The following is a 15,368-nucleotide window of genomic DNA, read 5'->3' as shown; positions in this document are numbered from 1 at the left end:
AGGCAGTTGCTGTTAATAACAGGCTGCATTAGCCTGATGAGCCACCAGAGGCCCACCAATTGCTATAAGATTATTACATACACAAAAATGGAAACACACAGAAATATCCACAGTGGAGGGATGGCTGGTGAAAAGGACAGTATTGGCAGAGATGCCAAAATTGATTTGTTTGATTAGAGAAAAAACAATAATTATATTATTAGTGACTGGAAATCGCTGATGGGTTTTTGCTGAAAAAAGAAAAGAAAAAATGAAGCTGTAATTTGTGCATGTGGTGATCAGAATGGTAGACTATGGAAAGAAGGAAATTATTTTGTATCCTAAGGATAAAGCTAAGTAAGAATAATAGGGAAGGTCCTGTGGAAGAGTGGTTAAAACACATGTAGAAAGTTAGCACCTACCCCTCTCCTAGAAGAATGAAATATTTTGAGGAATATTTTAAAAAGGCAGGATAAAATATTTCCCCTAAAAGAGAAATAAAAAAGCTTAAGGGAGACAGAAACTCAGAGCCCCAGCTCCCTGCCCTCAAGCAGATACTGAGCTGCGGCAGCAGTGGCGGGTTTCAAAATTTTTTACTACCAGTTCTGTGGGTGTGGCTTGGTGGGCGCAGCTTGGTGGGCTTGGCAGGGGAAGGATACTGTAAAATATCCATTCCCACCCCACTCCAGGGGAAGGATACTGTAAAATCTCCATTCCCTCCCCAATCTTGGGAAAGGTTCCTGCAAAATCTCCATTTCCTCCCGATCATCTGGGACTTGGGAGGCAGAGAATAGATGGGGGCAGGGCCAGTCAGAATTTTTACGAATGGTTCTCTGAACTATTCAAAATTTCCGCTACCGGTTCTCCAGAACTGGTCAGAACCTGCTGAAGCCCACCTCTGTGTGGCAGCTTTTAGAAATGCAGATTTGGTAATCCATTATTCCCAAAGTAATGGATTCAGCAAAGACTTTGTTCAGCAAAATCTGAACCAAAGCAGATTAGCCCTCACCCAAGAGCCAAAAGCTACAATATGAATTATTGCATCACCCTCATAATCTTCAACCAAATTTAGCGCAGACAAACTCCTAGGATTTTTACTTTGCCTATAGAGCCAGCTATGACCCCTACATAACCTCTACATCATAGCATCATGGGAGTCTGACAACAGTCAATAGAATACATGATCTTATACAGGAACAGGAAGCTCAAGTGCAAAGCCCAAGGGTAGGTATAAATACCCCTCACTCTCAACTCCATGTAGTCAGCTGCCCAGAATCACATGTGCTTGAGGGTTCTGCTTCATCAATAAAAGGACCCTCTTTCCAATCAGCCTCTAGCCTCCATTTTGTCTCCAGTGCCTTTCTCCCAGCTTGGAACTGAACCAGATGGATCTTTCTTCCAACACACATAATAATTTTAAAGTTGAGAAGGAACCAGCAGTTTTCAGACTAGTGGGAATTGTTATAGAAATGTACCTCCGCAGCCTCTTGAAGTGATCAAGTATTGGTTAACTGAGGAAAGCAAGTGGAAAAAAATCTGAACTCTGGAGCATTGAAATAAATGTATTCACCTTATGGCTTATGTATACTGCTGCGAGCAGTCAGCTGTTACCCTGAAAACTTCATTCTTGTTTGCAATAAAGACTCTAATCCAGCTGAATTGTGTGTGAGTTTTCTGCCACCCCAGGAGAAGGCCAAGTGCTGAATAAGATGGTAAGCACCTGGAAAGCTATGATTTACTGCCTAACTTGGCAGTGAGTAAGTGACATTGTAGCAAATTGGTGCTTTGCAAAGAGGTTGTGTTCCCATAGTAGTAATTTTGTGCGGGAGTCAGGTCATCTTCCAGCAATGCTTTTCTAAGAGGTCCTTCAAGATGTTCCTCAAGAGCCCTTTCATATGCAGCAAATGTGCTGATAGGGCACTGCCCACTGGCTTTCCACAGCATCACTAAGCCAATTACAATATCTTCTAGTGGATTTGTGATTTGTTATTCTGGAGTTCCAAGAGGTTTTGGGATAGGCTTCATCTGCTCATGCCTCCCATCACTTGAACTTGGAGATCTTTGGTAAATTCCACAAGGAACTTAATTTGCAAGCACAATATTAATTCCAGCTTTTCTTTATTTTATTTCTTTATTGTGTTTTTATACAGCTTGCTTCCAGAAAGCCACTTACAGTTTCAGATTCAGAATCTCTAGAGCATTCCTCAGATTGATTTTCTAAGTAGTAGGCACCAGACTCTTGCCTTGCTCTATTTCTCAGTCTCTCAACCGAAGTGAACAAATATATTCTGTCTATCTCCACCTTTATTTATTCATTCATTTACTCATTTGTTGCCTATCTCAAACGATTGACTCTGGGTTGCTGAGAACAATTTTTAAAAATCAAACAAAAAAAATAAATAAATACAGGTAGTTCTCAAGTTAAGACCACAACTGGACTGGAATTTTCATCCTAAATCATTGTAGTCATAAGTTGAACTGGAACTGATTTTATGGCATTTTTTACAGCGATTAAGTGAACTGCCACGATTGTTAATCAAATCACATGCTACCAAGTGATCCAATGGACATTTTTTTGTTAGAAATTGTATGCTGCCTATAAGCAGTTAAGAATGATAACTTGAGAGTATCTGGCTTTCCCTTATATCAGCAACTCTTTATTATCCTTAAAATAGCCAAAGCAGATAGAAAGAACTGAAAATAATGGGAGGGAACCTGGCAAGAAATGTACCGGTAATTCTTCTTTTTTTCTTTGAAGTGGGGGCTCCAACAAGAACTGGATTGATAATTTTGGCGCCCTCTAAATTGGCTGGTGAAAACTCTGACTAGTTCATGATAATCTGGGTTCATCTTCATGTTTGCAATTGTGATGAATATATATAGCTTGGTTGTAGGATGAGGGCAGGGATGGGCTTCAAAAATTTTAGCAAGGAGTTCTCTGCCCAGTTGCTGGGTGGGCGTGGCCATGGTGGGCATGGCCTATATGGCCTCCTGCACCATGGGGGAGATGTTTTTGCCCTCCCCGGGCTCCGGAAGTTTTCCTTGAGCCTCCGGGAGAGCGAAAACGGCCTCCCCAGGCTCCAGAGGCCTTCAGCAGTCTTCCTGAACTTCTGGTAGGCCCATTGTGCACCCTGCACTTACCTGCATCCTAAACGGGCCACATGGGGACTCCTGGGAGGGGTGGGGTGGGCGGGGCCAGCCAGAAGTAGGATTTGGAGGTTCTCAGAACTGCACAGAATCTTAGCTAGAGGTTTTCCCAAACCCCTCCGAACCCCCAGCAGCCCACTCCTGTGAATATCATCTATAGCTCGGTTGTAGGATGAGGGTGAAGGTTCGTTCTCCGAGCTTGTGTGTTGGTTTCCGAATGTTTCATTACCAGGTTAGGTAACATTTTCAGTGGAGTTTAGGGGACGTCAGTGAACAGTGAAGATGTTACCTAGCCTGGTAACAAAACATTTGGAAACCAACACACAAGCTCGGAGAATGAACCTTCACCTTCATCTTCATGTTCTAAAACTCAGGAGCTAAAACAACCAGGTAGTCAATTTAGAGGCCCTGGAGTGGGCAGAGAGTGAAAAAAGTCCCTAATGGAAGTCTCCAGCAGTTCCCAAAGTTGCAGAACCCAAGTAGACAATAACAAAACTTGGGAAATTGCCAAGTAACTGAGATTATTTAGAGCTACCTTTCTGCTCATTTGTTTCATATCAGAGCTCTTAAGATTTCCATTGACCTAAATCTCCTGATACATACACACATACATACACTCTCCAGAAGTAAATACCTCTCCAAGGCTTTTTGTTTCATTTCCTTAAGTTCCCCTGAGTCTTTTCATTCTGATCCAATGAAGATATGTAACTTGCAGGATTCCCCTTTCCCCAAGCAACCACATTGCAGAATTCTGCACCTTAGGAAAAAAAAGGGGGTGGAATTGAGGTGGTGAATCCCACTGAGACTGTAGCTAAAATAAGAAAGAAAAAAAGGGAGGTTGGGGAGGACAGGGAAAAATGTGAAGATGAATGTCAAGATCTGCATTTTTTTTTCAAATAAAAATGGTTAGGTTCTTAAAGTGGGCAAGAAATCGTGGGCACTCCGTCACTGGAGGTTTTTAAGAAGAGATTGGACAGTCACTTGTCTGAAATGGTATAGGTTCTCCTGCTTGAGTAGGGGAAAGGACTAGAGGATCCCTTCTATTCCATTCCATTCCATTCCACTCATACATGACACCACACCATACCATACCATACCATACCCTGTTTGGGCTCAGAGGGGAGTATAGCCCTTTGGAGTTGTGCCTACTAGAGTTTCAGGAGCTGTACCACCTCAGGGAAAGGGAAGAGGTTGTTGTCATCCATGAGTTATTATAGGCCTTCAGAGGATCCATAGATAAACAGATGTAAGGGACTTTGGTTGAAATTGGGCCCTAGGAAACAGTTTGTGGTATTCCAAAGGAATTTTGGACATAGGGCGCAAACAAGGGCTCAGCCAACCTGAGGATCTGATGGGCAGGTTGGCTGAGCCCTTGTTTACTCCCTGGAACGGTTGAGAGGCTGGGGCCTTGGACCACATTACTGCAATGTGGCCTCTCTCTGTGTACTGATTCTAAGTATACCTTATGTTATTGAGGAGCTGCAAGAAATGAAGTGCCAAAACAGACATCTGGAGCATTATTGGAGGAAGACCCTGAATGAATCCTATCAAACATAGTTATAATATAGTTGTACACAGGGGTGGGCTTCAAAATTTTTAGCAAGGGGTTCTCTGCCCAGTTGCTGGATGGATGTGGCCATGGTGGGCGTGGCCTAATTGGCGTCCTGCACCATGGCAGGGGGGGCGTTTTTGCCTTCCTGGGCTCCGGAGGCTTTCCTTGAGCCTCCAGGAGGGCGAAAACACCTCCCCAGGCTCCGGAGGCCCTCTAGAGGCTGGAAACGGGTCCATTTCCGGCCTTCCCGAACTTCTGCTAGGCCTGTTTTTTGACCCTCCCCGAGCCTCTGTGCACGCCCTGCACTTACCTACATTCAAAATGGGCTGTGTGGGGACTCCTGGGAGGGGAGGGGAGGAGTGGGCGGGGCCAGCCAGGAGTGGGATTTGAGGGTTCTCCGAACTGCACAGAATCTTAGCTAGAGATTCTCCTGAACCCCTGCGAACTCCCAGCAGCCCATTCCTGGTTGTACACAGCTGTACAACTGAATCCTATCAAACACAGCTGTAATATAGTTTCTTAATTTAGGGCTCCATCAATAGCCAATCAGTCCTTTTTAGAGTAATCTGGACCATCTTAGATCTGCTCCAAGTGACAGGGCAAGTCCAGCTAAAATTCCTGAGGGTCACTGTTGTGGTGTGATTTAGAATGAGTTTGAGTTGGTGAGACCTAAGAAATACAGAAGGTTCTGTGCTCTGTGAATTTGGCTAAACATTTATTGGATCCAGTCTCCTGGATTGTTAAAATGACCAGGGAGGGACCTGTAATTGGTTCAGGCTGTGGTATAAGCCCTGTTGAGAGATAGCTAGTGGCTTGAACCTTAAAGGAAATGGAAGTGTGCCCCCTCCTCATAAGGCCAGCCTTGAATCTAACAGTTGTAAACAATTAATAAACTCCCGCTAACCTTCCCTTTTAACTTACAGTTCTGGTTGTAATTTCCATTTTCATTTCATTTTTACAGATTAACAGAGTTGGAAGGGACCTTGTAGGTCATCTAGTTCAACCCCCCCACCCAAGCAGACCCTACACCATTTTTGACAGATGGCAGTCCAGTCTCTTCTTGAAAGTCTCAAGTGATGAAGCTCACACAACTTCCGAAGGCAAACTGTTCCATTGGTTGATTGTTCTCACTGTCAGAAAGTTCCTCCTCATTTCTAGGTTGAATCTCTCCTTGTTTAGTTTTCATCCATTATTTCTTGTCTGGCCTTCAGATGCTTTGGAATATAGCTTGACCCCTTCCTCTCTATGGCAGCCCCTCAGATATTGGAACACTGCTATCATGTCTCCCCTGGTCCTTCTCTTCACTAGCCAGGCCCAGTTCCTGCAACCGTTCATTGTATGTTTTAGCCAGCAGTCCCCTAATCATCTTGGTTGCTCTTCTCTGCACTTTTTATTTATTTATTTTTATTTTTATTTATTTTTAATTTGTCAATCACAAATAAGGTAACAGGTAAAAGTATAAACATAATTTGGATACATGAAAAGAATAAGTAAAAAAAAAAAAGAATATTAGGACAGGGATGATAGGCAGGCGGGTTCACTTATGCACGCCCCTTACAGAACTCTTAGGAATGGGGTGAGGTCAACTGTAGACAGTTTAAGCTTAAAGTTTTGGGGGTTTGGGGAAGAAACTACAGTCAGGTAGTGCATTCCAGGCATTGACCACTCTGTTACTGAAGTCATAATTTCTGCAATCAAGTTTGGAGCGGTTTACCTTGGGTTTGTATCTATTATTTGCTTGTGTATTATGGTGGTTGAAGCTGAAGTAGTCATTGGCAGTAGGACATTGTGGTAGATAATTTTATGTACTATGCTTAGGTCAGATTGAAGTCTGCATAGTTCTAAATTGTATAAGCCCAAAATTTGGAGTCTGGTGGCATAAGGTATTTAATTGTGAGCAGAGGAGCTCAACATCTTTTTTATAGTGTGGTGACCAAAACCGAATGCAGTACTCTAGGTGTGGTCTTACTTATTTCCATTTTCATTGTTTTAGAAATAATAATCTTTTATGATTTTAATGCTTTTAAAATGCTAAATTTAGTAAATAAAGCACTTTCCATGTATCAGACTGCTACTTAAAAGTAAGCTTCATGATCAGAAAAGTGCGATGATTGGTGACATTAATAGAATTTTTTGTTGTTGCTCTAAACACTGGGCATATCATAACTGGCCTAGATTGGAAGATGATAGATTTCATTCCTTTGAAAGTTCTTCTGAATCCATTTCCCTTTAGCCCAGAAATATTTTATGATCTCTCAAGAAGCCTAAGGCAATAAACTCCATTCACTTTTGCTTTGTTATTGTACAACAATGCTGCCAAGTCATCTTGGTTAGGGGAAAGACTCATTTATTTGCTGTTTAGATCTGTATCCTGCCCCCAGGAGCTTAAGATGGCCAAGATTGTCCCATATTCACTCAGAGAGGCTTTTGGGAAATTGGAGTCAAGTTTCAAATGATACCAGTCAATGAAACTGTTATAGTAAATTTCCCTCAGAAGGTTGGATGGTGATGGACTTTGAATTCCCTTCCAGATATTCCCCTGATCAAGTAAACATTTTCATTTATTTGAAAGCTTTATAGATCACCCAGCAAATGGAATTTCAGATCTGTATCTAAACATAAATGTACACACACGGCGGAACTAAAACACAAAACATAAATCCTTAAAAATAAATCTAAAGAACGGAAATACATCAGCTAGGTTGATTCCCTACCCAATCAGAATAAAAATTCAATCAGTATTAAAATCTCCAGAGAAATAGGAATGTTCTAAAATAAAATGGGAAAGGACCATTTCATTCAATGCCCTCCTGAGGAATCCATTAGTTAAAGTGGAGACTCAAGATAAAGTCTACCCTCAGCCATGGAAGATGACTAATTGTGGAGCAACCGGGGTGGGATAGTAAATTTTTAGCAACCAGTTCTCTGCCTAGTGCCTGGGTAGGCATGGCCATGGGGGCGTAGCCTATTCGGCCTCCTGAACCATGGCAGGGTGGTGTTTTCACCCTCCCCAGGCTCTGGAGGCTTTTCCTAAGCCTCTGAGATTGTGGAAACGGCCTCCCCTGGGCTCTAGAGGCCCTCCGGAGGCCAGAAACAGATGCGTTTCTGGTCTTCCAGGACTTCTGGGAGACCCGTTTTTCACCCTCCTAGAACCTCTGCACGGGCCCTGCATTTACCTGACATCCAAAACGGGCCGCGTGGAGACTCCTGGGAGGGGAGAGGTGGGGTGGGCAGGGCCAGCCAGTCCTTGCAAATACCAGTTCGGCGAACCAGATGTAAAATTAGCATCTGGTTCACCCAAACTGGTCCAAACCGGCTGAATCCCACCCCTGGGAGCAACCTATCACAAAGGTTTGCTCTTGTGGGGAGAAAAACAGTAGTGGGAAATGATCCCTTAAAGTTCATAAACATGTCAAGGTATAAATGAAAGTGGACTATTACTTCCTGTATTTTGGAAATGCACTGTAGTGGTGGCCCAATACTGGCTTATTTGGAGTCATACCACTCTGATTTCAACTGGCAAACTGTTATTACTCCTTCCCTAATGAAGGAACATGTAACTCCTGAAATACTTCTTCCAGTTCTTTGTACAGTCCCATTAGCTATTGCATTCAGGATTGGGGGCAATGGTACTCCCAGTTAGTTGTTCTGAAAACCAGGTAATCACAAAATGTAGTTTGCAGGAGGTAAAAAAAAAAAAATCAAGATGGTAGCCATTGTGATGTGATTATGCATAAAAAATAGGCGGTATTTCAGTTGCACAATTCTGGCTGCCATCTTGACATTTTTAAAATTATAAATTATAATTATAATTATAATTATAAATTATAAATTTATTATAAATTATAAATTATAAAATTGTGCGTGCATAAGCGCACAAACGTGCCTACCGTTCCTGTCCTATTGTTTTTCTTTTCTTCTTCCTATATATATATATATGCTTATACCTTTATATACTATATAACCTTTCTGTATGATACTTACATATATTGTTGTGACAAAAATAAATAAATAAAAAATAAAAATAAATAAAAAATAAAAATATCCTCTGGATGGTTTGTGTGTTACACAGATAGAATAAAGAGGATAAAGGCTGTATTTCACACAACATATTTAACTTGTCTGCATTTGGTATAATGTCCTAAAACTTGGTAAGGGTAACCCTGATTTAGCAGCCAAGTTAAAAATGTTGCCAAGTTGAAAATTTTGGGTTTTCAGCTGAAATGTTAGCCATCATATTTAGAATTGTCTTACATGGTTCCTGCAGTGGTGGGTTGTCCCTGGTTTGGACCGGTTCAGAAGAACCGGTAGTAAAACCAGCGGGAGGCTCCGCCCACTGATCCGGACATCATCAGGAAGCTTCTGCGCATGTGCAAAAGCACACGCATGCGGCCCTGTTGCAAACCGGTAGTAAAGGTAAGTAGAATCCACCCCTGGGTTCCTCCTTAAATTAGAGGATAGTCTTGAATAGTCTTTTGCTTCTTAAATATGTAGATGTCCAAGAAATTGGGAGGGATAGTTATAATGACTGGATGCCCAGTGAAGTTACTTTTTTTTTTTTGGTCTTTTAATGACCCTGCAATCCCTTACATCGGGTGGAGTCGGGGCAACTGAATGGAGTAGATTATTTACTGGCTGGATACCCTTCCTGTCACCAATGCAGAGTTTGCAGCAGATAACTCATTGTGCCCAGAGAGAGAAATATCTGCCGCTACCGAGGATCGAACTCACAGCCTCCTGACTGTGAGGCAAGAACTCTACCTTTAGACCACTGCACCACTCCCCCAGTGAAGGTATATGCTTATTCTTAAAACCAACTCAAAAAGACAAATTAATTCAGAAAGGCCAAATTGCCATGGATGATTTTAAAAGTAACTTTCTCCTTTTGGTGTTAATCACTGTAAAAAAAAAAATTATGAATGGAAAAGAAAAACATTCTTTTCTTTAACAATTCAGGAACAGTTCAACAATTTAGCACCCTGTTCCTACGTAAGGTTTTCTCTCTCTCTGAATAGATGTAGGTGCTAATTTGAAAGTTAGAGTAAAGTAATGATATAAAACAGCCATTTAAAAGCATCCCTGAACTTGAATTAGCTCTTTTCAACCATCTCTTAAGGCAGCTGGATAGCTTTCATAGCAATGACCTTATCAACAGATTTTGCTAAATCAGGGTTTATTTATTAAGATTTTTTTTTAAAAAAATAACCTGCAATTGGTTGGGGTTCACAAAACAGACTAAGCTCCAAACTAAACAAATTACATGGTGGTTTAATATAATGGCTGTATTTGCATGTTGTACTGAACCACAAACTGGGTAACTATAATTAGTCACATGCTTTGTGTGAATGTAGATTCATTTATGGTATAGCACAGTGTTGGCAAACCTTTTTCTTGTTGCATGCCAAAAGTGTATCTGTGTGTGTGCGATAGCACCCATAATGCAGGTGCCGGCACCCACAATGCAGTGCATGCCCCACTTGCGCATGTATGCGTGACCACCACCCCATGCTCCCCTGCGCATGCGTGCATCCCCCCCTGCCCTGTTTTGGGCCTGGAAAGCCTCTTGCACGAAACTTGGCTGGCCCTAAGCCTCTGGCTGGGAGGGAGCTTAGCCTCAGCCCACAGCTCCTGCTGCTGCTGGGGAAACAGCAGTTCAAGAATCCCTGGTGCAAGGGAGAACGCTTCCCTCGCAGCCAACCCGAGAAGGCTTCTTCCGCAGCCCCAAGCCTCTAGTTGGGAGGGAGATTAGCCTCAGGAGGATGGCCTGGAGCAGCCGGCTGAGGCTTCAATCCTTCTTCCTGGAGACCTGGAGCTGCACGGTGGCAGGAGCAGCCGGCGGGGCGCTGGGACACTTAAATCTCTCCCGCCAGAAGCCTACTCGGGCGAGGAGACAGGGAAGCCCCGGCTTGTTCATCATTGCTGCCACCACCCCCTCACCCCTGGGGGGCAGTTCTCATGCTGCTGCTTCCCTGGCAGTGGCAGGAGCAGCCAGCGGGGTGGAGAGGGCGGCAGCAGGCTGTTTGTGCTGCCTAAGAGGCAGCGGCGGCTCATCCTGCCAGCCTCATGCTCCAGACAGCATCCAGCCAGCCATACCTGCTCTCCACTTGTGGCAGCCCACATGGATCCCAGGCAGCACAGATTCGGGGCCTTTCCTTGCAGCGGCAGTGGCAGTGATGAAGCAGGCAGGCAGGCACAGGGGAGCGATGTACCAGTGCTAAGAGCGTGCCGGGAAATGAACTTCAGCTGGGCACTGCCACACATGTGAGGGCCAGCTGATCCTCCCACACACATGCACATCAGTAACCAGCTGACTAGCTGGCCAGTGCGAATGCGTGCCCCCAAAATCCGGAAGAGGAATGGGCAACGCTGCATTTGCCAGGCGACATGGTTCTGCGTGCCACTTCCGGCACGCATGCCATAGGTTCGCCATCACGGGTATAGCATGTTGTGCAAATACAGAAAATTGGATTGATTCGTAAACCATGACTAAAGTAGACCCAGCAAGCACATTGTGTAACCCAGCCCGTCTTAGAACTTACATTAAAAGATATTTTAATGTTTCTGTGGCTCATTGTGTTGGAGGAACACAGCACGTGTGTGTGTTAGTGCATTCTGTGAACTAGACTGTTGCTTTAAATCAGAATTGGTTTTATTTGCTTTGTCATTTCAACAAGCATTTTGCAAAAACTGATATTCGCCAGAGATGTTCCACTCCAGCTGATTGGCTGAAGAAAAAGATAAGTTATATAGTGAGATAGGCATTAAAAATGATGCTGAATTTAATTATTGCATTGACATCCCATCTGATTTTCCACCTCACACATCAACCATCTATACATCTTGTTATTTTTCCAGGTTGTCTACATTTGTGGGGAAAGTTGCCCTTACTGGTAATAATGCCTGGTTTTCAAAATTAACATAAATTCAAGTCATGGTTTGTTGAAAGAACAGCAACATCTCGGCTAATAATTTATTTTTCCTGCTCAGTCATGTCCAATCCTTGGGATTGGCTGCGCAAGCCCCTTCAATTTTCTTGGCAAGGTTTTTCAGAAGTGGTTTGCCATTTCCTCCTTGCTAAGACTGAGAGAAAGTGACTGGCCCAGATTACCCAGTTGGCTTTGTGTCTAAGGCGGGACTAGAAATCACAGTCTCCTGGTTTCTAGCCTGATGCCTTAACCCAGGGCTGTCAAACTCTCAGCCCACGGATTGGATGCATCATACGTCCGTCCTGTTTCCCACTCCCCTCACTCCCGGCCTGCCCATGGAGGAGAACTACAATGCTGATCTGGCCCTCGAAGAAATCCAGTTTGACACTCCTGCTTAGGCTAATCTAGACCAGGAGTCTCCAACCTTGACAACTTTAAGACTTGTGGACTTCAACTCCCAGAATTCCTCAACCAGCTTTGCTGTCCACAAGTCCACAAGTCTTAAAGTTGCCAAGGTTGGAGACCCCTGATCTAGACAATTGTGTAAAAGTAAGTTGTGATTCTTTTTAAACCAGAAATTGTATGAGGGCTGGACAGAAAGTTCTTCCACGTTGGTGTTTCACTCCGGAATGACAGCTGCTTTTCAACTAGGAAACCCCCCCCCCCCCACAAAACCTGTATTTAATTTCATCGCCTTGGAAAGAGGCTTTTGCTCAGTTCAATGGCCCAGCAGTGACAACTGTTCCATGGGTTATTAAAAGACACTTTGTCAATACATGCAGCTGAGAGGTTTTCAAAGCTTGTGTATTAAATACAGATAATCTTCTTCTACAGACAGTGATAGTTGCTCACCCCCGTAGCAGGAAAATGAATTGAATTGCTCCCTGTTGGAGGCCTTTCTACTAGCCTCCATCTCCACCCATCCACCCACCCCCACTTTTCAAATTTCAAAATGCAACCCACCCAGTGATTTGCTTTGAACAACTTGGAACCTTGAACAAATGGAAGGGAACACTTTGCTAAAGAAAATTACATGCTTTGAAGGAACAGGATCTTTTCCCTTCCTTCAGTACTTCAACGACTGTTCAGAAATGTGCACGTTCTGTATTCTGGAGTATTATTTTTTTTTTTTTGCAGGAGGCATCACAACTGCTTTTTAAATTGGCTGTAACATTTTAGCAGAGTAATCAGTCAGGAAGGACAAAGGAGCGATGCTGGAATGGGGGGCAGCCAGCTATTAGAAAACACCAGGAGGCCATAGTACAGAACAGCGAGTGGCTTGCTTTTTATTAAACTTGCAAGTCTCGAAAAACAATAAACCTGAGAGGGTTGCTGCAGTAAATTTAGGGAACTGCTGGAGCCCTGATCAAAGAATGGCCCAACTGCACATCATGTAATCCACACACACACACACACACACAACTTTTAAGAAAGGGAAAAGGAAGGAAAGAAAATGCATCCGGGTGACAAGTGGATGAGCTAAAAGTCGCCAGCCAACTTCAAGACTAGAAATACCTGCAACAGATAATGACATAGGCAACCTGTGGCACTTCTGATGTTATTGAACTAAAACTCCCAGAAATCTTCATCATCGGCCATATTGAGAAGGCTACTTACACACCCTGGATTGTTGTTTATCCCTGCTGTGAATTTCCATAAAGGGGAGCTGCAATAAAAGATGGCTGGCTTGAAAGCCGCCATTCAGAATTTGAGCCGAGATACCTCATTCCATTTCCTCTCTCTGATTTTTCCCCCCTTTTCTCTTCACCCATTCAACAATCAATGTTCATTGCTATGGGGCATTTCTGGTCCTCATGCAAGTGACATGGCTTAACATTCATGCACAGATATCCCTTGACAGGCTTCCCTCTTGAGTTACAGGTTTAATCCCAGAAAGGATGAACTGAAATGGGATTGATGATGACTCTAAGGCTGCCTTTCTTAAACTTTTTTTCCTTTCAGGACTCCTTCCCACTTTTAAAAACTATGGAAGACTCCATGAGAGCTTTGGCTCGAATGGGTTATTACAGGGATCTCCAACCGTGGTAACTTTAGGACTTGTGGACTTCAACTCCCAGAGCTCCTCAGCCAGCAAAGCTGGCTGAGGAACTCTGGGAGTTGAAGTCCACAAGTCTTAAAGTTGCCAAGGTTGGAGACCCCTGGGTTATTAGACAATTGGTGGCCTGTTGGGTCATCATTTCAGTTGTGTCATCATTTTAGAGATATTTATTTGCATAAACAGATGAATAGAACAATCATAGGCAAGCAAAAAAGCAGCAGAACTGGGAGCAATTTCTGACTTCCTGCTGGCTTGCCCACTGACTTTGCCTATGGCAGGGAGAAAGGTAATGGGAAAACCAGCAGGAAAGGTTGGAAGTTGCTGAAGGGTGGTTTCACCCTGATTCCTCTGCACTCATGCTATACTGACCGCTCACCCCCATGCATCCACCTCAACCTGTGCTGCTTCCTGGGCATCTATGCCATACCCCCATGCACACTCACTGCACCTCTTGGGCACTTCCTCACACTCTCGCACAAACTCCCCAACCCAACCCTAATCGCACCTCTCACAGACCCCTCTCACTCCCTTATCTGTCCTGCAGCACCTACTTACCTGAGTTCTGGCCTTGCACCAGTGGTGGATTTCAAATTTTTTTACTACCAGTTCTACGGGTGTGGCTTGGTAGGCATGGCATGGCTTGGTGGGCATGGCTTGGTGGCCGTGGCAGGGGAAGGATACTGTAAAATCTCCATTCCCACCTCACTCCAGGGGAAGGTTACTGCAAAATCCCCATTCCCTCCCAATCAGCTGGGACAGGAGGCAGAGAATAGATGGGGGCGGGGCCAGTCAGAATTTTTACTATCGGTTCTCCAAACGACTCAAAATTTCCGCAACCGGGTCTCTAGAACCGGTCAGAACCTGCTGAAATCCACCTCTGCCTTTCACTTGCACCTCCTGCTAGCTTTCCCACTGACTTTGTTGTGGGAATTGACAGGGAGTATCAGCAATCATGATCAAGCTTAGACTTCCTACTGGCTTCCCCACTGAGTTCTGGGACACGATCAGTACACGTTAGAAATTATGATCATATAACTGTGGCTAGTCATAGCAGTGTGGCAATATGGGGGTATAGCAGTGCTGAAGAGGTCACAATTTTTCCAAATTTGAGTCCCACAATAATAATGGGTCCTAGATTTTGGCTACGTTCCACAAGTCAGCCCACTTGAAGTATCTGGTTTCAAAAATTCTTATCCTATGATGCACCATTTTGGCTAATTGAAGGTTACAAACAGACACGAGAGTTTTAGTGGTACATAGACATTTATCAATATTTACCATATGAATTAAAAATTAAAACTGATGCTACCACTTCTCACAATTGTTTGGTGGGATTTTAATATTGTATTATTTTTCAGCATAGGCTGGCAAATATTTTTCCTTTTCCTTTTGAGAGGGTCATGGCCTGAGTGATCCCCAGAAATTCTTAGTACCATACTTTAAGAAACACTGCTCTAAGGCAGGGAGTAGCCTTTTTATTTTAAAGCTAGGATCCCATGGGCATCCACAAGGAGTTTAAAAGTCCAGATATCACATGACAAGCCCTTTCCTTTCTATTCGCTCTCATCTTCACATTCTTATATCAAATCTAGAAACTCTCCTGTTTTCAGAGGACACCCTCTACCAGGAAGCAGAGTCAGGTTTAAGTACCCATAAATCTGATTCCATTCTAATTCTATTCCTGTTCCTTAAACATCCTTTATCC

The 15,368-nt window shown here is 43.6% G+C and overlaps 1 protein-coding gene across 1 annotated transcript in view; it reads left to right on the top strand.

The window, feature by feature from the left end:
* LOC131188791 (protein spinster homolog 3-like) overlaps nt 1-8,611 on the top strand; it is a 102,639-nt gene extending 94,028 nt beyond the window's left edge. Inside the window, exon 15 of the mRNA XM_058164347.1 lies at nt 5,640-8,611. Within this exon, the coding sequence (XP_058020330.1) occupies nt 5,640-5,644 (5 nt within the window). The 3' untranslated portion in view covers nt 5,645-8,611. The remainder of the gene's footprint in view (nt 1-5,639) is intronic.
* The last annotated feature ends 6,757 nt before the right edge of the window (nt 8,612-15,368 follow it).

This window comes from Ahaetulla prasina, chromosome 1 (assembly GCF_028640845.1).
Source record: "Ahaetulla prasina isolate Xishuangbanna chromosome 1, ASM2864084v1, whole genome shotgun sequence".
In the NCBI taxonomy this organism is placed as follows: domain Eukaryota; kingdom Metazoa; phylum Chordata; class Lepidosauria; order Squamata; family Colubridae; genus Ahaetulla; species Ahaetulla prasina.
Note: the sequence above shows the minus strand (reverse complement) of the source record. Positions and strands in the feature narration are given on the sequence as shown.